We start from the raw sequence: 25502 nt of genomic DNA on the forward strand, positions 1-25502 counted from the left end.
GTAAATCCCCCTGTGATACTCTTCAACCCAGCCCGTGCCCTTCCTCCATGGAAGCTTGTAATTCACAAATCAATTAATTAATTGATTATGTGATTACAAATTTGATGCCCAGACTGGAAGCTCTGTGAGAACAGGGGTTACATGTATCTTAAGCACATAGTGAGCTCCCCAAAATGTGTTGAGTGATTTGGACCGAATAAACCTTAAGGTCACATTTTCACAGCTAAAGCAGAGCAAACTGCTCAAATCATCGGATTCCCTTTGGCTGTTAAGACTTTTCCCCCAGGAAACTGAGTGGGAACCTGTTGGGCCTGGTTTAGGTAAGGGCACGTTTGCATTCACAAGGGATAGCTCTGCTCTAGCAGAGTGTTTCCCAGTTACGTGTCAAGCCATCTATGTTTTCCCAGTGTTTACTATTTCAAAATGATCTCCAAGACCAGTTTTCTGGAAAACAGTTTAAATTCAAAGTCACTTTCTATACTGCTTTTCTTATTTACAGGCTGCAAATCAACCTTCATAGAAAAAGCCCCCGGAGCTGGCCGGAACCCAGGCAGGGGACTCTGGGTGCTCAGTCAGAGGCCACCAGTGACACCGCCAGCGGCACCACCAGGCAGCACCAGAAACAACGTGGCGTGTTGCAATGGCCTCTTCCCTCCAGAGGGCTCCCAGGCCCTCCAGACTCTCTGGGAAGCTGGAATAAGAAGGGTCCTCCATGGGCATCACCTCTCCCCGGACCCCCAGACATTGCTCCACACTGTGCTGCCGACCCCATCGCGTAAACAGGCAAGAGAGTGAGCACTTTAAGGAAAAAGTGAGTGTAACGACCCTTGTTGGAAAGACGCCTGTTCTCTAAGCTTGTCCTGTATCCTATAGAACGAAAATCTTGGTGTGAGAGTGGTCATCTGTGGTCGTTTTCCAATGACTGGAACAAGAAGACATTCAAAGGGGCATGCATAAAAAAGTCACCGTCAAGTTCCAAAGCTAATGGGCAGCACTCTGATGTTAGGCGATGGATGTTTCCAGTTTCTCCCAAAGAGATAGGTTCCAGCGTAAGGGTCGTATGAGCGGCAGTAACGGTGACAGCAGCAAGCGTGAACTGAGCACATGGTGTAGGCAGGCCCTTTACCACACTGCGTGCAGCGTGCCCTCTAGTGCTCACGATTCCACGTGACGGGAGTCATCAGAGGTTAAAAGAGCTTTAATCTAACACCAGGAGGCCAACTTCCCCTCTTAAGGGTTAGATACATAGAAAAACTGTAGGCTTTAAAACAGTTATAAGGGGATTTAGTTAACTCAAATGGGACAGCAAGACAAAACAGAATTCAACCGCTTGATGGTGAGCTGGCTCGCCGGTCATCCAGGGGGCTGTGTTCAAGCGGTTGTTGTAAAAGCGGGAGCCCTCCTGCTCTGCTTTCTGAAACGACTAACCAGGACCGCTGGCGGGCGAGCCGTGCCTGGCTCACTTCCAGGGAGGGGTTATGGGTGGGAATGGCCAACACCGATGGTTTTCAGGGGCTAGGAGGGAAGTAGTTCCAGCGGTTCAAAATGAAAAGCAGCAGCAATGGTGACAGGGATGATGGCGGTGAGGGGGACTTTGGGGATACCTCGGTGGAGAAGGAGAGCCCAAAGCAGGCGTGACTGCCCAGGAGAGCCGCTTCCCTCCTGGAAGGTAGGCCAGCACGTCCCTGGAAGACACAGCAGCGGGCCCCCACACTCACCTGGGAGCAGCCCGGGGCACTGCAGACAAACGGCCTCTCCTGCTCCAAATTCATCTTGGATTCCTCATAAATCTGAAGGGCCAAGGGGAGAGGGAGGAAGGAAAAACAGAAATCCGTGAATAACCACTGCTTCTACATGAGAAACGTGAGAAGGGCAGCCGCCGCGTGGAGCCCCTCTCTGTGCCGGTTCCCAGATCAGACAAGAAAAACATGAACAGGAGCCCTGGCCATGCCTTGCTGAAGGCCGTGAGCCCCGCTGCTGTGCGGCTCCTGATACTTTCTGGGGTGCCTATGTACCCTATTTTAAAGAAAAATGCCATGGGCTTGTGCAGCAGAAACCCTGCCTGTGGAATAACACCCAGACTCTGTTCCTACCAGGTAAGAACCCACCTGCACACGTCGATTCCAAAGCCAAGTTCCCCCGTGGCCTTGGAAGTTGGCCACTCAGGACAGGAAGAGCAGGGGCAGTAACTGGACAATCATTAGTGTGAGGACCAGCCTGAGCAACGGGTCAAATAATTCATTAGTGCTCACCTCACCCAGTGGGCTTCAGAATGACCAAGGGATGCAAGGAGGTCCGCAGCCAACTTAGCAAAGGCCTCTGGTGAAAGCTATGGCCTCAAAATCCCTTTCACCTCAGGCATTCGATGATGCTCCAGCAAAAATTATCCAAGGTATGTAGGGACAAATCAAAACACAAAAAGATATATTACCTTGGATATTTTGTTAATTTGGCTTTATGGGCTGGTTTGAAATTAATATTAGATTACGGCGACTGCCCTTCTGATGTAGCTAAGTTACCTGGAATGAGGTAGCTTCGCAGGGAGAAACCCGTGTTAGCATCTCGGACGTATTAAAATTACAGCGTGGTCTTTTCTGATGTTAGGGTTAAGTTTTAAGCTAAGTTCATTAGGCAAAAACTGAACTTAATCGAAATTACCTTTGCAAATCTTCCCAAAAGCTCATAAAAGTACAGTATATATGGTTTTGTGGTTACCAATGTATACAGTAACATAATTTTTTAAAATCATAAAAAGTACTCTGCACACTTATTACACAGTTTCAGTCGTTGACTAAATCGTGCTTTCTGCCAACGGTGACGCTGCGTGTACGTAATCTGCACCGCTCTGCTGTGGGACTGAAACCTACTACTTTGTCTCTGTGCACAGGAAGCAATTTGTTTCTTTAAAATGCTACTTGTAAGTGATTCCAAAGTAGTCCCAGGCCACCTTCGCCCCTGGAAGAGCAAGCTCTGCTTCAACTCGTGTCATAGTCACACAAGGAAACTTTATCTTGCAAAAAGAAAAAGAAAACCCGGTTCTAATTTGTTTGTCATTATACCCTCCCCCTCCCCACACTAATATCTTTCACAAATACTCTTAGGGAAATGCACACTTTGGCTTTTATGAAACACAAAGTAAAAAAAAAAAAAACCTGCCTTAACACTGCTAGTCAGATGTTAAAAAACAAAACAAGTTTAAAAATGTAAGCCCTCTTCACACCACTGCTTCTCCTTGTCGCACAATTTTCACCAAGCAAATGCCTTTCGCCGTCTCCATTAGCAATACCTCCCATTGGTCAGCTGTCAGCACCGTGACTTAGGGTAACTTTCCAGCTTTCCTGAATCGGCCATATTGGTTAAGTTCTTTTACTCTATTATAGTTAGAGGAGCAACAACAAAAAAAATCCCAACTTTAGAAGCTCTCAGTTGCCCTCGTCTGAGAAAAGTCATGAGCAATCAAAATAACTTCTCCTTTCTCATTATTCATTTCATTTTGCCATCACTTCTCATGAAAAAAAAAATCCCTCCTCTCCACTGTAAATGCTGATCACTTCCCTTCTAAGCTTCAAAATAAAGGGTGACTTTAAAGCTGAAAAAAAATGATTTTCATCCAGGATAGACTAAACAGCAGAGCAATTGGGTTGAGACACTCATTGAGCATACCTTGTTTTTCTAGTAAAGGTTTGGAAACGCTGTCCTGGGACTTTTCTGTCCCTGTGGCCAGGGCCTGCCTGGTCAGTGCCAGGCCGCTGAGCTGCTTCAGGACTCGGTTTTTCCTTTTTGCAGTGGGGGTGTGAGTATCGGCCTTCAGCCCCCTCACTCCTGCGTCACGCCGACCAGTCCAGAAGCATGTGGGGCGCCTCCAAATTATGGAGACAGGTCTGAGCACTTAAATGTGTGTGTCTGAAAGTGGGAGCGGGTTTTGTGGACAGGCATTACTGGAAACTCACTTTAATATTAACTATTCCCTCTTTATAAAAGAGAATTTGCTCTAAGGTGAGTCTTAAGTACCACACAAGAGCTTTAGTTGCCAAAGTAACAAAAGAATGCCAATTTTAGTAATATTATGGACCAACGTTAGGATTACATGACAGTAAAAGTGGGGAAGTTCCATATAAATACATTTACGGCCTACAACTGAAAGTAGTAATTTGTAATAACAATTGGGTGAATGTCCAGCTGAAAGAGACAGAAACTGCTACTGCTGAAGGGAAGAGACTCATTAACACGCCAAAGTGGGAAAAGAGGTTGACCAAGCCCAGCCCAAAATGCACAAAAAGAAAGTACTTTTCCACCATAATCACAATTCTCTCTCAAACCAAAGTCCACTGAAATGCTGGCTTTTCCCATAAATTACAGCCCCAAATGGTGATATTTAGCAATTCTGTTTGATGTCGACATTAGCTGCCTTATATTAATTATTAGTTACCATTTGCATATGAGCTGCAGCAAATACCATGGAATTATACTTTGATGGCAGAGCAAGGTCCAGTCATATAGACTTTTAAATTAAATGTATTGGGGTGACACTGGTTAATAAAATAGTACAGGTTCCACTCGTGCAAGTCTATGATACATCATCAGTATATCGCACTGTGTGCCCACCACCCAAGGTCAAATCTCCCATCACCTTGTATTTGACCCCTTCACTCTTGACTTCCCCCTCATCCCCTGGTTTCTGGCAATGCCATATTGTTGTCTGCGTCTAGGAGTTGTTATTTGTTTGCTTGTCTTGTTTGTTCATTTATTGCTTTCCATTCTACATCGCACATAAGAGTGAAGTCCTATGATCCTTAACTTCCTCTGTCTGGCTTATTTCACTTCGCACATAGATTTCGCCAGCCACGTAGATCTATTCTGTCTTATTGAACCTTTATAGCACGGATGTTGCACTTGGAGGAATGCCACAGAAACTCTGTATGTCAGTCAGAGAAATACAGAGTCTGCCATCCGACAGTTTAGAGATCAGTCTTCCATAGGCTTACCTGTCATTGGATTATTTTACTTTCAAACATAAATGCATCTGTATCAATGTACTTCACACTATGGACCCCATGGGCCAAATGCACTGAAATAGAAGTCCTGAGGTAAAACGGCCTTTGCTAAAATAGCATAAGTTTTAAGGAATTAATAGGGTCTGCGTGGGTGTGTATATGCGTGTGTGACCCTCAGCCGCTTTATTCTGACGCTCCACAGTCCCCACGTGCGGCCCCTGCGAACAGCACGGCCCGGCTCACTCCTCTCTGTGTGGGTGTCGGCAGTAGTTCTGCTGAACGCTGCCACTCGACCACGCGGGCGCCATCACCTTTATCAATGGGCGTGATCTGGTCTGATGTGTTAGTCAAGAGCCACTTTCATGGTCTATGATTATGGTTCCTTTCTAGCACATATTGCAACAATTATTCTCTCACACAGACTCCCACCAAAGCCCTGCGTCTATTCTTTTTATCATCCATCACGTGGGGGCGAATTACTCAGACGTGATCTTAGCCAGGCTGCCCCGCACCGGGGCCTCAGAGGCCAGGCCTCGTCCTCCCATTGCCCGTGTGGTTGTTTGACTAGCCGGGCTGTTTCAACGACCCAGGTCACTCTGGGAAGTCGCCACACCCCAGGCTACACGGCGCGGAGCTGACCTAGTAGGCGTTCAATAAATACCTGCGGAGCAGGTAATGAATCTTGAATCATCACAATAAACCATCCCAACCATCTTGCCTTTTCTCTGCTCCCGAGGCAGTGGTTCGCCAACTTCTTGGCCTCGAACCAAGTTTTCCGCGAGGCGAGAGGCTGTGCAGGCCTCATTCCACCTGCTCCCAGTTAAGGCCAGAAGAGAGATTTCACCAGATTTAATGCGGGGTTGGGGGGGAGGGGGGATCAAAGTAGCTTTTGGTGAAAAGTACAAGGTAAAGCTAGTTTTTACTAAGGTGTATATGTAGATGTGTTCATTCATGACGAATCAGTCTGTTAATGTTGCCATAGGCACCGAAACCTCTGAGGTCCAGTCCATCAGCCGTGTGCGGGCTGCCGAGGGCCCCCCCCGAGCGCCCTTTGAGGGACACCTCGGGAACTCACGACTCTGCTTAGATCCAGTCCGAACTGCGGCCGACTCTTCAAGCATTTAAAAGTCTCTAAATAGTACTAGTTTTGTTCCTCTTTTCCAAAGTCCAGATTCACTTAAGTGCCTCATGAGTCTAATTTCCCTTCAAATTTTTTGGAAAACAACACAAAACCCTAATAACAAACTCTAATAGTGCAGAAAATGAGTGGAGGCTTTTCGGAGTTGACAAGGAGATGACAGGCTCAATTTACAATTCAAACCCTCAACTGCCACTGGATTAGTCTGGCCTTGCGAGGAGCAAGAATCTCTTCCATTGTTCATCATTTGACCCCGCAAATTCCTCCTGGTCTAAAATGGGAAATCTTCCACAATGGCTGATGCAAGAATCCATTCAAACGCTTTGCCAGACATTTAGGGATATCCTTGGAATTACCACTTCATGAATGGCAAACATTGCAAAAAACAAATGTTACTAAAAACTTGGATAGCCTATGCAAAATACTGTAAATATGTATTTTAAACTGAAGGCCAACTGGGAACCCACATGGAAAAAACCCACATCATCTGGTTTGCTGTAGTCCGCCAGGCAGGATGCTCCCCCATCTAAAGCATAGGAAGCCACTGCTGATCCTCAGTGAAGGTTAAACCCCATTATTTATGAAATGGCACAACTTTCCCTCCATAACAGCAGGTAGAGTCCTACAATGATACAGAATTTGAAATGGTATAAGACCCTAAAAATGGCGCTTTAATCTGAAAATCTGGGATGCACTTTTATCAATACATCAAAGCTGTGAACTGAATGTAAATGCAAGCGAACACTGATGTCAGTACTGGTGCACCCCGGTCCGCTCGGTACCGCTCATCTGGATAAGGGCTTACTGCAGAACTGGAAGAGGGGGCGTGAACTTGAACAGTGCTGTGAACAGTCTGCCGGCAGGTATGGCCCTACCGGGGTCGTGGAGAGGGTCTTCTTGGCAGGACTCATGTGAAGCAGACCCTGCTACCCTGCCGACCTTGCTAGCCTACTGAAAGAGCTCTAGAGGAAGACAGAGGTCCTTCCTGGAGTGTCAAGGACAGCTGAGCCCCAGGGGCATCTGGGGTCAGTCACACTGTGTGAGAGTCCGAATCAGTCTCACTTTGTTTCTGGGAGCAAAGGTGGTTTATTAACTGAATTAGTGAAGGGCATAACCAATGTGTACTTTTTGTTTCTGAAAAAAAGCAGATTATCTCTCTTAATGTATTGGGGTCAAGAAAGAAAAGACCCCCCCACACACAATAATAACCCCACACAAATTCACCAACAACACAGTATAAATTATTTTATTCTGAGGTGGCCGATTGTACTTTACAAGCAAGGACACAGCATGGTTCTCCCAGCACAGGGCTAGCTGTTAGGAAGGGATTACACATTCGGTTTGGGGCAGAGACTTTCTTTGGGAGGAACACTGTACCGTTCATTATCTTATTTGCTCATCTGTAAAACAGGACTATTTCCGTAAAGCATTATAAAACATAAACATTCAAAGAGATACTACAAACAATTAGTGGAAGCTAATTGCAAAATAAAGTAAAACCTTTTATTTTAAATACACCTTTCCTTTTCAAACATAAATATCATAATTTCAAATAAAAAAATAAATACCATTGAATTTCAGTCCAAGAAAATCACTTATTTCTTGTCTGTCTTTGTACCCCTTTCTGCATCTGGGTGTTTCTCTGTCTTTTCTATACCTCCCCTCTCTCTAAAACTCTATGTCTCTCCCTCTGTACGGTCTATTTTTCTGTGTGCCTTTGTTTTGTTATGTATGTCTTCCTCTGTCTCCCTCTTTGTGTGTGTGTGTGTGTGTGTGTGTGTGTGTGTGTCACACACATTTTATCAGACGCTGGCTTTACTGGTAAGAAGATCTAGTAGGCTTGTTTCCTGTCTCAGTGTTATTCTTGAAGTGGGCTGCAGCTAGAATCTGAATTTCATTGGGCTATTATTATTTGCAGCTGTGTGACCTTTTTAACCCTGCTTTTAAAGTGACATTTCAGCCCTCCAGCTCAAAACGCCTTGCGTGCTGCACAGTCTTCAGCCCGGAGAGTTTTACACGGGGAGCAAGACCAAGGGGGGCGCTGCACCTTCGGAGTGAAACTCGCACCCGAACTTGGTGAGAGCTGGGTGTGTTACTGGGGAGTTTACAGGTCAGAACTCTTCCCCGGAAGTCTTAAACTTCACACGCGCTGCGCCGGTTACACATCACTATTCCCTTCAAACCTTCATTGTCTTGAAAAGAGGTTTGCCATCCACTGGTACCCCCAAAAAGTTCAGACTCTCACAACCTGAATAGAAGACTTCTTGGGGCTTGTTTGGCATCATGCTAAGGGGCTGCACAGAGTTCCCTTCCAAGCAGGCCCGCTGTTCCCAGGAGGAAAGATTTCCAAACAGCTTTTGTTTCTGGAAGCTCACCCAGGCTTCGCTTCCCGAAGGAGGGCCTAACGGGAGAGAGTTCTGGGGGCTCACATGCCCTCCTGTACTTCTGCAGAGGTTTGTGGTTTTATTTATGTGGCATTTATACTGTGTATGGAAAAACATTCCAGTGGGATTGGGTTTACATATGTTAGATTCCTCTTTCTTTCTTTTTTTTAAGTTGTCCATATGTTTCTTTGGAGATGAGTCCTCTTTTCAAAGTTGCTAGCTAATTTCTACTTAGGTTTCACACAATCCTGTCTTACAGCTTTCCCATCGGCGGATTCGATGGTTCAGAAGTACTTGCTCAGCACGGGTGTTGGACGTGAGAGGTGGAGTTGAATGAATGACTGTCTGTGCTTGACTGCACGTGCTTAGGTCCTTGCTCCTCTTCTGGCTCCCATCAAGCACACTAAATCTTTGGCAGGACATATCCCATCTCTAAGAAAAGTTTATCTAGCCCTGGCTGGTGTAGCTCAGTGGATTGAGCTCGGGCTGCGAACCAAAGTGTCGCAGGTTCCATTCCCAGTCAGGGCACATGCCTGGGTTGCAGGCCACAGATCCCCAGCAACCGCACACTGATGTCTCTCTCTCTCTCTCTCTCTCTCTCTCCCTTCCCTCTCTAAAAATAAATTAAATCTTAAAAAAATATTCTGGTTTAAAAAAAAGTTTATTTGACATACATGTGGAGAGTCTCAGGTTTTAAAGGAGACACTGAAGGCAATCAAAGCACTCAGCTTGTTGCTAAGGGGACTGAAGATAGCCTCAGAAGACCTGAGAAGACACACTGGAAGGAAGCAAACTTTTCCCGCTTACCTGCTCCCAAGTTGAACAAACTGAAGCGAAAAGGAAAGGAAAGGGAAAAAAAAAAGCAAAATTGGAACTAGAGGTGATCAGGGGCTTCCTTGGAAAGACTTGGAAAGGAAGTCTTCCATTGCAATTTAAAATAATTGCCCCCCTGCCATCCAGAGAGGAAAAACTATGGTAGCAAAGGCATTGCGTGCAAACCCGGGTGAATTCTTTAAAATGGTCACAAGCAGCTTGTCTTTAGAAAGTCAGGGGAAAAGTCAGTGCAGTCCTTTTTTCTCCCTCTATGCTCAACTATCAGAAAATTTGCCTCTCGAGGATTAGAACACATTCCCCGGGGGACTGCTCTGCCTCTGGGTCATTTTTAGTGCGCTTTGGGCTTTTAAACTGTTTTTATATAAAATGACTATTTTAAAGTATTCTGAAAAAAAACCACAACTTTCTAGTCTTAGTTTTATTTTCACACATTCCAATGGCTTTTATTGGATAAAAATGCTTTCTTTGTATCTTTATTCTATATAAGTATCTCTGCCTCTCCAGCAATAATAGTAGATGTTTTGTCCATCCAAAAGATGGGCTGAAGTGACTAACAAAACCTCTGAGACGATTTCTTCTTGCTCATGAGTCTGAGCTGCAGAATACGAGACTGCACACAAACACAGCGGTGACCGGGCCAGACCTCTCTGCTTTCCGCAGGGACTGGTAAGAGGTTGTTTTAAAAGACATTTAAGAAAGATGGTATCGAACTGGGGTGCTTTTTCCCCTTGACTCCAGAAGAAAACTCGGCATCCCCAAGTTCTCTCTGAAGCAGCCGGCGGCCGTGCTCCGAGTGTGTGACGTCTCACGGTGCCGGCTGACACACGGTAAAAACACACATGAAAACTGGGTGCAGATTCCTAAGACACGGATGCTTCAGATGTCAAGCATGTGAACATTGGACAGTGCTGGCTGGTCACTGGAAGGCCATGTTAAAGCAAAAATCCGATGTCATCGGAAGATCCTGCCATCATTCTAACGAGGTCCTCTTTCTAAAAAGGCCCATTTTTTTATCTGCTTTACTAGAGAAGGCGCCACTTCCTTGCACGGTCTAGCGAGGGGGTTTGGAAACATACGGAGCTGATTTCTAGTTGCCACTGTTCCTGGGAGCACCACGGGCATTCACCTGGGCGTCAGGAGTGTGAAATACTCTGTGACGTGCAGAATGAGCAGCTCTGTGCCACACGGGAGTCTCCCTACCCAACCGCCCATACTGCAGCTTTCGCCAGAGTAATGATAATATGAGCCCCACTGCCCTGGGTTTAGAAGGAGGATGCAGATGGACAAGAGTAAAACAATAGCAAGGGTGAGACAATAAAAACAAACTCAGCATATAGAAGAGGAAACGAAAATAAAGGATTAAACGCATGCCCACTTCTTGATACTTTCCAAAGAGCTCTGCAAACCTGGAACAAAGTTAAGTTTAGGACGAGGCTCGATTCCGTGCCAATAAAAACTTTATGAATATTCAAAAAAGCATGTGAAATTATCATTCCCACTCAGTGTGAAGGAGGGCTGGGGGCTGTTGCCAAAAATTGTAACTAAGCATGAGCACAGTCATTCAGGTTCAATCCAAAGCTGGTATAAACTGGAGTAGATTTTTTTAGATGAATTACCTCGGTCAGCCGCCCACAGCCCCCACCTCCAGTTAACTGTTTTAAGCAGTGTGGCCGCAACAGCAGCGAAGGAGAGCACTGACCCAGCATTGCTCAGATGCCTTTGCGTTCCTGCTAACTGCGTGTTGATTTTATGCGATCGCCGAGGATGGCTCCATAAAACAGAGCGTGTTTTCTTTCCTTTTCTTTTTTTAAGTGTAAGTAGAGAACATCACAAGTTTTTAAATTCTGTTTTAATGTTGCTGGTACCATCAAATATCAGTTGATAGAATACTTATTAGGGGAACATCAGCTTCCGAACCAACTTCTCAGTAAGAAAATTTAAGAGGCCAAAAAATATGTGTGTGTATACACACACGTGTAAATATATGTGTGCATGTATGATGTACATATAAACACACACATATGGTGTGTATTCTCACATGCTAATACATACTAAATGCATATATATTTAATTTTTACCTCTTGTGGCCTATTAAGTTTTCTTACTGAGAAGTTGGGGGTGTATACATGTATGTACTCAAACACACACACTGCAGAGATTATTTCATCCCCATAAATGAGTTCAAGGCTCCAAACTGATGCTTAGTCCCTAATGTAACCCAGGGGAGGGTACTGACTCATACAGCGGCAGAATAAGAACATCCAGGTCCACCTCTCAGCACAGTTCAGGGTCATTAAACTGGTATTTTAAAAGTGCTGAAATAAGCTGTATTTTTTGAGGATCCCTAAATCGCTTCCATAGACTGGAGAAGTCCTTAATGTCTTTCTCAACTTCCTAGGAAACAAAAGAGTCACTCACTCAAGGATTCAGACCCACTAACGCCCTGGAAAAGGGACACGGAAAGACAAGGCCTGTTCCTTGAACCACCACCCACGAGAGGTTACACTGGACCAGACTCCGATTCATCAGGAGGTCCCAGCCATTCACAAACAAATGCAGGGGCCGGCTGCTTCTGTCCCCCGGGGCTGGGTCCCCAGACAACAGCGCCATTTTTCAGGCAACACTCCACATCGGCGTGGACAGGGAGAGAGGATTTTTTAAATGCCCCTGCTCTCTGCAGCCCCGGACCCCTCCCTGAGCATGAATACGGTCTCTGCTCAGGGGGTAGAGGTCAGGTCCTGGGAAACACCCTGAACCTGGCCTCTTCCGAGAGCGAAAGGGAAAGGGGAAAGGGCGCAGGCAGCCCCCAGAGGGAATTTGGATGGAGGCCTATCAGTCATCCCCGCCCACCCAGGGGCTGAGTCGAGGGGAAGGGACCGGGACGAGCGCTCTGACCCTCACCGGTAAATTGCGGCTGCTCAGCAAGGGGATTCAAGGATCTTCACAGGCCTTTGTTCGCAGGCCACTTCGGGGAAAGTTGCCTGTGGACAGTGATTGATTACCTGTCACCAAGGAGAACTTGTTCTAAAGTGATTCAACCTCCACATGCGTCGGGGTTAGGATCAGAAACCCAGGACTCTGGTGTCATTCATTCATTCTTCCCCACACCATCAGGGAGCACCTACCACGTGTTAGGCCCTGCAGTGGGGACAGGAAGGTGCCGCAGAGAGAGCCCCTGCTCTCTGAGCACTGGGCGTCCAGCAGGGAGCTGAGGCCTGCACAGCAGATGCCTATGGTGGGAGGTGGGATGTTAAAGGCCGTAAAGGAGTTTTAGCGAAGTGCTACGAGAGTCCAGAGGCCATGAGAAAGCGAGGCTGTTTCATTAACTCCATCAAATTCCAGACAGTCTCCTTTCACGGTTACATGTTTCTCATAAGATGCCAACTCAAGCCACACATGCACGCACACGCACAAACCTTGGAGCAGTCTTTCAATACCAGAAGGAAGGGGTGTTTGTTTATTTGTTTGTTTGTTTGTTTGTTTTAAACTAGATTTTATTTTGCTTTTAATCCTGATAAGTAGACTACATTATTTACAGGAAACCTAACACTGTGGTCAGGGGAATCTCAGCTGCCTTGCTCACTAGCTGTGTTCTTGGGTGACTTACTTAACTTCCCTGAACATTATTTTTCTCACTATAAAAAGACACAATGGACAATACTGGCATTATCCACCTCAGAGATATGGGGAAGGTCAAATAGGATGCTGTTTGGGAAAGCACTGTGCAATGTTGGTTACTGTCTTTGTTATAGACTTGCCTTATAGTAAGTGCTCAGAGCTGCTGAGGTAGTGGGTGGTGCAATAAGTGTAGACACACAATAAGTGTAGATACACTTACTGCATGTGTAAAGAGATCAGACACACTGAAAGATGTTGGAGGCAGTGACTTTTAAAGAGATTCTGACCACTGATTTTCTGACAACCCAGCAGTGATCAAGCAAAACCTTATCTACTAGCTTTTCCACTTGCTAGAATTAATTTTCTTTGTCTTCTAATCGAGATGTGATGTCCAGAAAGGCTTTGGAGTCCGGTCTGTGTTCAAGCCCCAGCTCTGCAACCTTGCAGCCAGCCGACGAGGCTGGGGAACGGGTCACGGGGCCCTGGAACAAGTTCGGCCATTACTGGCGGAGGAAGCCCAGGAGCACGGAGCACCTCATCCTGAGCTTGGAGGAGCCAGAGCCAGTACTGCACATGGATTTGCTCAACTTCCTGGGGCACTGCTCCTGACCACAGAAATGCAGGTGAAGTCCACCCCCTCACCTGTGCCTGGCTACACTCTCCTTACAGAGTTGACTCCAGTTGCCCTGAAGGTAGGAAAGGAGTGGAGTCTGGAAGATGCGTGAGATAAGCCGAGAAACTCAGTGCCTTCTTATCAGTGGGTGAGTTCAGGCTTATCCTGTGCAGCCCTTAGACGTAAGACCAACGTGGATTATGGCCTTTTTTCTACATCTACTCTTACCTTCAGCTATCAAAAAATAAATCAAATCTTCCTTTTGTAATTACATTTTCTTTAGCAAATTACATTTTCCTTTATGATCTTCCTGCTCATTCTTTTTCTTTCTCTTTCTTATTTTTTTCTTTACTCCCCTCACATGTTCATTCCCCAAGGATCCCGTGGGACGGAGACATTTGGAAGCAAGCATAGCGTGTTAGTTATCTGGGAGAAAAAGGAAGCGACAGCACGATCAAAGACCTGGTCATTTCAACCCCTTGGAAAGCGGAGAGGTAACAGCTCAATGACAGCAACGTCTCCTAGCCCAGGACACGGGGGAGTTCAAGATGAATAGCTCAAGACCCCCGTCCCTGAACGCAGGTCACCTCCCAAGACAGAAGGGTCTGTATGTGTGGAAAGCCTCACAAATTTTGAGTTTCTTAATGCTTGGGAGTATCAACATTTTTCTTAATGAAAATATCTGTTCTGTGTCCTACTATTCCATCCTGTGTGCCGGGCAATTTTAACCTGAGAAAAGCATTTTCCGCCAAGGCTGAAAAAAAAAAGCCTTGTTTAGATACAACTTTGATTTATCTCTTCCACTAAGTGCCTCTGAAGGGAACACAGCCCGGTAAAGCCGTTCCAATATGATTTAGGATGGCAACGTTCCCAGTTATTTCCCAAACCGTCAGCGTCCCGACCCACCTTCGTGACGCCCGCCTCGAAGGGTTTCTGGTGCTCTCCAAGGGCGGGGGTTATTTGAGTAGCGACATCGAGCTAATGTTTGTAAGAGGCTTCCAGGACCTTGAGCACAGCTGACAGTCCTAGTATCATCATTATTTCTTCATCTGTCCTCTCCTGTTTCCAAAGAAACAGAAACAGCCACTCAGACAAACACACACACACACACACACACACACACACACACACACACACAAATCCTCTGGACACCCAAGTTACCCAATGTCTCCTTTCTTCCCAAACCGCCAATCAGCCAGTCACCAGGCAAACAGCTCGAGCACCAGGCAAAGAAAACATGTTATTTTTCCGGGCAAGCCGTAACTTCACTGCCTACAAAACACAGCCCCACGGGGCACATCCCACACATGGGGAGAGCAAGGCTCCCCTCTCGCGTCGGAAACCAACGGTTACCCATCAACACCTGCGGAAACCGAGGTCAGGATTTGCCAACACGCGCCCTGAAGTCCACGTTCGTTTATTCTTGAGCTTCCCTGCCCAGACCAGTGCTCACACCCAAGCCACCCCTGCGACATCTCCTATTGATGACACCCCAAGGAAGCTCCAGAGAGCACCCAAGACAGGCTTCTCCTCCCCACGGAGCCCGATCTCTCAGCCGCCCAGCACCCAGCGGGCTTCTCACAATGAGAGACCTTGCTCAGAGTCAGTGCCAGAGCGCAAGTCAACCTGGAAGTCTAAATGTCCCCTGAAACTGTTGATTCAGTGAGCTGTGGTTAGAAAAAGAAAGCAAAACAACACATCCAGGCCTCAGAGAGTCCCTTAAAAAATGGAGCCGTTGGGAGCCAAGGTCCACAGCATGCACAAGCCACTTAAAGGCACACCCCGGAGCCCTCGTCAGAAAGCTTCAACGTGCGAGGGAGGCTCCCGGCCACGGGCCAGGGTCACGGACCCAAAGGTGACAATGAGACACTCCCAAGAACATCTGGCCAAATAAGCCGGGCGCTGGGTCTTTCCAGACGGTGGACAGCGGCCCCTGTCCTCACTCATCAACTGACCCCAGATGCCTGTCCTGGGTTTGGCTGCTTCATGTGGACAGCAGAGCACAGACCTCACTCACCCCAGCCCAGGGCGGGGCTGGAGGCTCAAGGCAGCTGAAGAGCCACTGTCTCCCTCGTGGTCCCTGCCTTCCTCCAGAAGAGACTGGTCAGTCTTCCACCGGTGTCCCCGGAGGACCTCGCTCGGTGTGTCCGGGGAAGGAGTGGTGACGGAGACAGAGGCGGCCCCTGTTCTCACAGAGCACAAGGGAGGAGAAACCACGAGCTCACAACGCAAAGTCAGAGGCCAAGAAAAACAACATCTTGGGAAGTCGCTGAAAGCGATAAAAGAGGATAATGCGACAGAGAGGAACGTGGGCAGGGCCGCAGCTGAAGGGGGAGGTCAGGACGCATTTGAGCGGAGGCCTGAAGAATGCAAATGAGCCGTCAGGACCCCAAAAGCAAAGAGCTGGGGCGTGTGTGTGAAGGAAGGAGAGGAGGCCGGTGAGGCAGGGCTGTGGAATGGGGGGTAGGGGGGTGGCAGGGGGGCGGGCCCAGGATCACAGAGAAGCAGGCAGGCCTCAAATCACCCAAGGGGGGCGTTTATTCTAAGGGTAAAGGGAAGCAGTAAAGAATCACAGGCTGTTGAGAGAGGGACTTTGAGAAGTTCGATTTTCTGCTTCTCAGTCCTTATAGGAAACATGATTTCAACACTTAAATTGTGGGGTTGGGGGGGTGCATCTGAGGTGATGGCCAGGACACCAGGAATGTCCATGAGCCTGTCTTCCTTCTGGGGAAAATGTCTAAGCCTCTCTGAATTTTAGTGTCCTCAGGTGTGAAATGGACAAACAGTCCCTCTTACACAGAGCAGTGGTGAAGACTGAAAGACACATCCAATGCGTTACAGCTCTGTAGTCCTATGAAGTCTTGAAGACTATCTGGGTTCAAACATTGGTTCTTTACTAAATTAGCTGTGTGACCTCGGATAAGTCACTTAACCTCTCTGTGCCTCTGTTTCTTCATTATCTTGTAATAACAACCCTTACTTCATAAGGATACAAGAGAATATGAGGATTAAAGGAGTTAACATATGTAAACAATTCAGAAGAGTACATGGTACGTGGTAAGTGCTATGTAACTGCCAGCTCTTATTACTATTATAAAATCTGAAACTAAGACTTCTGAAAAGCATATGGTTAAATAATCATGTAAATATGGCTTACTTCATGGTGACAAAGACAACCGGCAAGAATTGCATGGCATTTTAGTATCATTTATTGGCAGAGACACTATTTTCTATTCATGCAGGAACTTGTCATGTGTATGTGGCCGAAAAATAAGGCCCTAAATTTTATTTGTTTCCATATATTTAAATGACAAGCTATAATTTCAGGATAACCCAGCAAACTCTTAATTGCCTAAGCTAATTTCTCCAATGAGCATTTTCTTTGCCAGCACAGAACAGGAGCCAGTAATTCTGCGTGGAGTGTGTGTGTGTGTGTGTGTGTATGTGTGTGTGTGTGTGTTAAGAGTGTAGACCACACAGTGTGGCAAGCACAAAAGGGACTCAGGTTGTCCACCTACTTATGAAATACAATTTTTACTGGAAGCCTATCTTGCCTGAAACCATGCTAGGTACTGGAGAGGTGAGATTAAAAAAAAAAAAAAAAAGAGACCTAGTCCCCAAGAAATAACAGTGGTCCAAGTTCAGAATAGAAGAGAACTGAGTTTGACCATAACCCTGTCCTTCTGCTCTTGACAATTAATAGCCGCCCATCCTTGGGCATGTTATTTAGTTTCTCTGAACTTCATTTCCTTCACCTGCAAACCAGGAGTAATAATAATAACAACTACTTCATGGGTTTGGTGTGTGATGGAATGAGAAGTTTCCCATCAATCGTGGAGCACATGGTAAGTTCTCAATGAAGTTAACTTCTTCAAGGGAGACAGATGCCAGCTGATAACTACAGGTCCGTGTGAAAAGCGAGACCCATTTCAGGGCAGACAATGAGAGCACAGAACAGAGAGTGGCTCATGTACCTGTAGGAGCCAGGATTTAGGTGACCGGAACTAAGCTACTAATCTTAGCACCTTCTTTTCCCCACTTTGGTGCCCGCCCACGATCCTGGATCGATCTGCCCTATTTCAGGAAAATAAGACCCCATGCTCCGTGTCTCCAGTCCCAGGCCCAATCAAAGCCTGCCCTCATCCCCACTGAATGGTAAGGTCAAGGTTATCTTGTTCGACCACATACCTGTTGCTTGAGTCTATTCAGCAACAGTCCCTAGTACTCACCATCCAGACGCAGCCGGAGGGCCTGCAGGGAGGGTGGACTTGCCCCCGGGAGGGACTGGACACCACCTCCGAGAGGCCGAGCAGCAGGAGCAGACAGCCCCTGGCACCGGCCTTCGGAAACAGGCTGGGCCAGGGAAGCTCCGTCACAGAAACGAGCCCAGCACCTCGGGCCCGCGGCCTGCCTGTCACAGCCATTCAGGGCCCCGGGTCTGTTCTCCCGGTAAACGATCCTGATCAGCGCCCCGCGGCTTCTGCTCAGGGCCCTGGATGCTGTCCCAGCCTCTGTGTCTGGACCCGGAACAACTTCTCGAGTTCTGACCCTTGACTTACACTGCTGCTTGCAGAGGCATGTGGCGACCTTCTACGGCTACCTGCCCGTCTTCACTTGCTCATTGCTTGAGAACTTTTTCCTCATAGGAAACTAAATCCCATCTCCCTGTAATTTGCAGCCAATGGGTTCATCCCCATCCTAGGAGCCATCCTGAGGAAGTGGGATCTTTCCCTAGTAAGCAGAGTTTCAAATACCTGCAGGCCCCACCACAAACGACCTGCCATTCTGCACCTCTTCTGGGCAGAGCAAACATTTCTGGGTCCCTTCTACAGCTTCTCTTGAAATATTCTCTCGTCAACCCAGCCTCTTTCCTAGGACGCTGCCCTAGCCGACTCATTCCAGGCGTTAGGCTGATGATGGCTTTTCTCAGATCCTGGGGATGTTTGCGTTTGCGTAGTAGCTTCCCCAGAGTAGCCCCGGAAGGGAGCAGTGTGGGAAATCCTGACAAACAGGGACGTGATGGGATCCGGGGTGCCTTCTGCACCCCTTACATCACTCCTCGAGAGCAGCTCCTCCCCCGTGTACAGAAGGGAAGTAAAGAGTCACCAACTATCCCCAGGAGCAGGGACCCGTTTCATGGATCCCCACCGGGCCCTGCGGACAGGTGCCACGTCGGGGATGTGCATCGCCAGAGCTGCGCCCAAGGATGCACACCAAATGACAGAGAGGACCGCCCAGACCCGAACCCGGCAGTACTCCATCTTTGCCTTCATACATGTGCAAAAGGACAGAAAAACTCAAAAGGGTGGAATAAAATGTTATGTGTGTGTTGTGTAATGCCCTTGCCCTGTGGTTCCAGGCACTGGAGTGAGTCTGTATAACGTCACAGCCAGTCCTAATGTCCCTCCCTCGGTGAGAGGACAGCTCTGCCCAGCGGTCTTCCTCCGCCCCTCCAGATTCCTTCTCTGCTCCCCGCTGTGTCCTAGGAGGCCGCCAGCATGCCCCTTGACTGGAGGGTGGAAGAGAGGTCAGGTGTCCACTGCCGCACTCGCTCTCTGTGGGGTTGGGGGCTGAGACGTGCAGCCCCTCTCCCCCACCTAAGCCGTCTCCAGGGGGCTCTTCCTTCAGCCCCCGTGCCGTCCAGTTCCGACGGTGGGAACGGCTCGCTGCTGTGGCTAGCCGCTGGCCCACCTGCCTACGACTCGGAAGTAGTCCCTTCACTCCATGGTCTTTCATTAGCCCTTGGAAGGTGCCATCTGTCCCTGCAGGGACCCTGACTGACGCAGTGACCTGTGTTGGAGGGGTGTGTAAGCATGTTCATGTGCCTCGAACTGCTGTGCCCACTAATTCCCCCAGATCATAGCCCAGATGCTCATGCCTTGCCCCAGGGGCACAGGAGACCTCGGAATTCTCTGGAGAAGTTAATGGACCAGAGAGATGGCATTTGACCACCATGTTAGGGGAGCTCTGGGAATCCGGATGTTCCCGGACAAAGAAAACTCAACCATTCAGGGCATATCTGGAATGCGGTGGAAGGACTTGCTCCGAAATGTTTCCTGATTAAGTGCTGGTGGTCTTTGGACACGAAAAGCTAAATCAAAAAGAAGTCAGGGAAGGTGCCAATGATGTGTTGCTGTTTGTTAGTCCTCATCACAACGCCATGGAAACATATCGTATACAATCTTAGGCGGACAGCCTCCCCCGGGGCCCAGCTGGGAAGAAGGGGCCCAGGAGCCAGCAAGGCACCCGCCAACCCTGACGCCTGCGGTCTTCCCACCACCCGACCCACTTTTCTCTCTCAAGACTGAAACCTCCCCGAAGCAGTCAGTAAAAATGTCCTAACCCAATGACAGGTAGGATGCTACCTCGAGCAACATTATCATTTTCACGTTTCACAAGGGACCCAGCTACACACGTGGGGCTTGTTTCCCTGCAGTCGTCTACTTCGGATAAAAATAATCCAGTAACATAACAAGGTGAAAGTTACAAGACCCACAAAAGGAACATAGAACCCATTTATTTTAAGAATGCATTTTATAAAGGAAGGTGCTATTCTGCCCTTCAGGCCTGTTTTTATTTCATTTCTCCAAGCCTGGCTGCCCGGTTGTCTTTATTTGGACTGTTTCTGCACCAGAGAGGGGGCTGCAGGGGCTGCAGGGGCCGCGAAGCCATTGCCTTCGCAGCTGCGCTCGCTACCTTGCAGAGAAGCCAGGGAAACACAGGCTCTCTGCTGCCTTTTTAAAGCCTGACAGTCACACTTTCTCCACTTCAAAGCCACACCATATGACCTCAGCAGGCTGACACAAATGGACACTCATGCAGGGGATTATTCACTCGGTGGCTTTTTCCATATGTGAAAAAGAAAAAAAAAAGGGAGTCATTTGTTAACCTTCGCGGAGTTTAACAGTTTACAAAGCCGTTTTCCATACATTAATTTAATTTGGTTCTTAGAATGATTTATGAGATGTATGTATTTTTTTCCCCTCATTTTGCAGATGGCGAATCTGAGGTTTAGAGGGAGAAAGTGCTGTGACTGAAGTCACACCATCAGTAAGAGGCAGAGCTGGGACTTGAATCTCAGCCCTCTGCCCCTAACTAGAAGGAGCCCCTTAGAATAGAGCAGAGCAAAGGATTTGCCAGTGTTTTTTGGGGGGTGCTTCTGCACCTGCAGAATTAATCTAAGTGCCAGGGAGTCCTAAAAATACACTTATGACACAAATACACAAGCACTGCTCTAGAAGCTTCTAGGTCCTAATCAGTGTTCCAAACATAGGCCTGGAGGTTTTCCTGTCGCCTTGGAGGCTGGAGAAACTGCATCAAACACCTTTCCAGCCCCTTCTGCCCTGGGTCAAGCAGTAAAACTCTCTGTGCTATGTCCCCAGTCCAAGCTCCCAGCACAATACCTACAGCTGAGCCTCTGCCATCCCTACAATAATCCCGCAGTTTCTGCAGCTCTCCTGGAGCCGCAGGAGTCCCGACATCCCCGCGCTCTGCATCCTGTCTGTCCTCAGTGCCTCGGACGTTCTGTGTAAAGGGGTGGCCTGAGGATCCCTTCACTCCTCAGATAAGGCTCGGGGAAGAGGGACTAAGCGCCCCTCCCAACGGATTCTGCCCTGAGTGTCCACCTCACCCGGATGCAGTTACCACCCCCACCACACGCCAACTGCATAACCACGGTGTGCTTCTGTTTCCAGAGTAACGCAGGACCTCCGACTGCTGTGGTAGTGCATGAAACTTAGCATGCACAGTAGTTAGCAAGATATCCAATGCACAGATGCTCGGGAACAGTTCTTATCATCACAGGGCCTGCTCTTCAGAGCTGCAGAGCTGTGCCTGGCAGGAGACTTTTTCAAAAAGTATAACGCTTTTTTAAATAATAACTTGAAACAAAAGTTCAGGTGGTATGAAAAATTATATGCCAGGAAGTTAGATCTAGGTGAAATGGGAAATTTTCAAGAAAGGCACAAACGATCAAAAATGACCCAAGAAAATGTGAAGAAGCCTATAGCAAGTGAAGAGAGTGAGTCAATAATTTTTTTTAAATTCCCACAGAGAAAAGCTCGGGCCCAGAGAGCTTCAACGGTGAGTTCTACCGAGTGTCTAAAGGGGAATGAACACCAGTCTTTCTCAAACTCTTTCCCAAAATAAAGAGGAGAAAACACTTTCCAACTTATCTATAAAGGCACTGTGACCCGGACACCAAAACCAGACAAGGGCATCACAAGGAAAAAACTTCTACACCACCAGTCCTTATAAACATAGATGCAACATCCTCAATAAAATTCTAGCAAACCAAATCCAGAAACACATAAAAAGGATTACACACCATGACCAAGTGGGTTCTATCCCAGGAATGCAGAGTTAGTATAACATCTGAAAATCAATCAATACAGTGTGCCAACTTAATAGAATAAAGGAAAAAATATATAGCCAACTGCAAGGATGCAGAAAAAGGCATTTTATACAACCCAACACCCTTTCATGATACAACACTAAAAAAAAAAACTAGAGAACTTCCTAAATCTGATAAAGGAAATCTTTCTTTTTAAAAAACCCACAATGGACAGCGTGTGTAACGGTGAAAGACTGATGATTTACCCCCAGGATTGGGAGAAAGAGAAGGAGGTCAGGTCTCACCACTTCAGTTTCACTAGAGGTCTAGCAGGACAATTAGGCAAGAAAAAGAAATAAAGGCACCCAGATTGGAAAGGAACAGGTAAACCTATCTCTACTCACAGGTGACAGAATCCTGTCTATAGAAAAGACTAAGGAATCCATCCTTTTAAAAAAAACGATTAAAACTAATGAACATGCTCAGCAAGCTGGTAGGATATAAGTCCATGTACAAAACTCATTTGTGTTTTTATATTACTAGCAAGGAGCAATAAGGAAATAAAATTAACAATTTTGCTTACAATACCATCAAAATAAGAAAATAGTAATAAATTAACAAAAGAATTGCAAGACTTATATACTGAAGACAACAAACTTTTCATTGGAAGAAATTAGAGAACACCTAAATATATGAAAAGACATTCCAAACGCATGACTTGCAAGGATTAATATTGTTAAATGAGAATACTCCCCAAGTTCACCTCCAGATTCAATACAATCCCAATCCTAATCCCTGATGCCTTTTCTACAGAAATTGACGAACTGAACCTAAAATTAGTGTAGAAATACAAGGGACCCAGAAGAGCCAAAACAATCTAGAAAAAGAACATATTTGGAGGATACATCAGTGCACATGAAATACACATATTTCACTACTTTAAAATCACACACTAATTTCTAGAGTCTAGTCATGATGAATGAATGGAAAACTATGACTATCAAAGGGCATTTATGCAGGAAAATAAATATCACCTATTTTCTACTCTAACCTCAGAGTATGAACATTTAACAAGCACAAATGCTAGAACAAGCACCCACCAAAAAAATGTCATAACCAGAACATCTTGTCTTGTTGATTGCTATCTAATAGCATAGGTATTCCTTAAACAGACATGAATGAGAAAATGTGGATTTTTCCCTCATCACCCTGAACCCTTCTTCCCTGTTTGCATCTTTCCTTCCTACACCTTCTCCTGTGATCACACCTTTGCTCACACCAGGTGTTTGTACGGGTTCCACACCTCTTCAGCACCCTTCCTCTCCTCCCTTTGTGCTTTCTTCTCCTTATTCTACCATTCTCCTCCCTCTCACAGCTCTTTCCCTCCATTCTCACTGCCCAGGCCTGATTAACGGTCAGATTCTCCCAATTCCACTTCTCTTAAATCTGTCCGCTTTTCTCCATTCGCACTGCTACCATCTTAGACAAAATCATCATCATCCTTAAGTGCTTTTCTTGGAACAGCTTCCAGCATGAATAACTGATCTTTGCGAAGTGTTCGCTTGTGGGAAACAGCTCTCATTTCCTCCTCCCGGCTATCCTACTAGGTGGGTGTCGTCCTTATTCTTCACTTTTAAAATGCAACTCTTAAAAAGTGCAAAAATCAAAGACTCGGACAGGCTGAGTCACCTGTCCCCAGTGTTGACCGTTGAGTCTGTCAGACTCCATGGCCTTCATTCCCACCACCACACGCCCCATCCTGCCCCCGGCCCTGCCACATGGCCAGCACAGCTGCCAGAGTGACGTTTCTAAAGCTCCGCGCCGAGCGCGGCACGCCCCTGCATACAGCCCTTCATTGCCCTCTAGGGTAAATTATGAACTCTTTAATAAGGTTCTGCCTGATGATGTTCTTCCCTAGCCCTCCTGTCTTATTTATTGCCAATTCCTGTGAGTCCTTTAGAAATCACCTTAGCTGTCACCACCTCCAGGGCAGACACCTCCTCTGAAAAAAAATGAGTTAGGACCCTCTCCCGGTTTGCTAGCCTTTGCCCTAACCCCCCTGCAAGCCCTGGAAAGGCAGAACATCACATCATCAGAGTTAAAACGGCAGGCTCCCACGTCAGACTGGCGCTTCAGTGCCAGTGCTGCTGCCTCCAGGTACGTGATCGTGTGCAATACATTTGCCCCCTTTGCGTCTCAGTTTCCTCATCTGTAAATTAGGGATAACAACGGCTCTAGCGTGTACTTCGTTGAGTTGTCATGAAGTTTAAATAAAACAACGCGTGAAGCAATCACATATGGTTAAGGGTTCACACATTAATAGGTAAAGATTTTTGTATTTACCTTCTCTCTTTTATCCTTTTCTATTTCTTTTTCTGCTATTTCTGCTTTCATTTCCTCTCTCTATATTTCATTTTTTACATTTATAAAAAAATTAATACCTTTGAACACTCTTCTTCCTTGAAGCAACTCTGCGAAGTAAGCAGGACAAATTCATTTTACAGAGACAGCAAATACCTTTGTGTGTCATATGATTGCAGTGGGACAGTAGTATGGTAATTAGCAGAGGTTTAGTAGAGCAATATCAACAGAAGACACAGTATCAGTGACAGGAACCGCAGCTGCAAGAAAATCATGGCTTCTCATTTATGCCACTAATTCTCTGGCCCTCATTTTTCTCATATAGAAAATGGGAATAATTATACACGCTTATCAAGATTGTAGTGGGGACTAATGAAGATAACATTCATGAAGCATCTGTTCGGTGCTGGGATCATACTAGATACTCAGTAACTATTAGTTAATGGTGAGTGGACCCCATCAGGGCAAGGTCACTGAGCCCATCAAAGCCAAGGTCAGCATAAACCCAAGTTGGACTATACCCTTTTCACCACACTAGCCCACCTTTCCACCTGAACATAGCCTGACCATGTTTAAATCAGCTAGCTCCTCCATAAATACGTGTTGCGCCTGCCCTCTGCTTCACCCGGAAGGAAAACAGGAGAGGAGAGCCTGGGGACTGTAGTGTACAAGAGGGCATTTAATGGCATCCGTGATGCTAAGATCCCAAAACCTAACATTGCCCCATGGCCCTGCCTTTCTGCGTGACTTAATGAAGAAACACCAGGGCCACGTGACTCTAATCCAACAACTAGTCTCCGTTTCCTGGGAGCCTTGGCAGTAGCCAGAAAAAGGGCATTTTTTTCCTGATTGTTATTGTCAGTGCTCTCCCGCACCTCCAAACCGGAAGGCTGGTCAAGATGCAAACTCCGACTGATAGAACAGGACGCTGAAATGCGGGAAAACTGGATGACTGGACGAAAGACGAGAGGGCTGGGGTTCGCCTACATGGCTGAGCGCCAGCCCTGCAGACACGCTCCGTCTCTAAGAACATCACGCCCACAAGGTGCCCATACTGATTTTCCCAGGAAGACGTGAATAAAGCCCAAATTCCACGGGGCTTTCACGTGGAGGGGCCAGCGAGGGAGCAGAGGCTTCAGTGAGTACAGCCCATCTTGGCAGGGAGGGTGACAGGGTGTGGGTGTGCTGTCATCGGATCTGCGGGACATCCACCCAGCCTATTACATCA

The 25502-nt window shown here is 46.9% G+C and overlaps 1 protein-coding gene across 1 annotated transcript in view; it reads right to left on the reverse strand.

The window, feature by feature from the left end:
- The window catches only part of CREB5 (cAMP responsive element binding protein 5), a 384506-nt gene that overhangs the window by 313914 nt on the left and 45090 nt on the right, over positions 1–25502 (reverse strand). The window contains exon 2 of the mRNA XM_045828303.1: positions 1719–1790. Coding sequence (XP_045684259.1) covers positions 1719–1772 — 54 coding nt within the window. The 5' untranslated portion in view covers positions 1773–1790. The remainder of the gene's footprint in view (positions 1–1718; positions 1791–25502) is intronic.

The sequence above is a fragment of the Phyllostomus hastatus genome, unplaced genomic scaffold (assembly GCF_019186645.2).
Source record: "Phyllostomus hastatus isolate PE091 unplaced genomic scaffold, TTU_PhHast_1.1 phas_scaffold_78, whole genome shotgun sequence".
Lineage (NCBI taxonomy): Eukaryota > Metazoa > Chordata > Mammalia > Chiroptera > Phyllostomidae > Phyllostomus > Phyllostomus hastatus.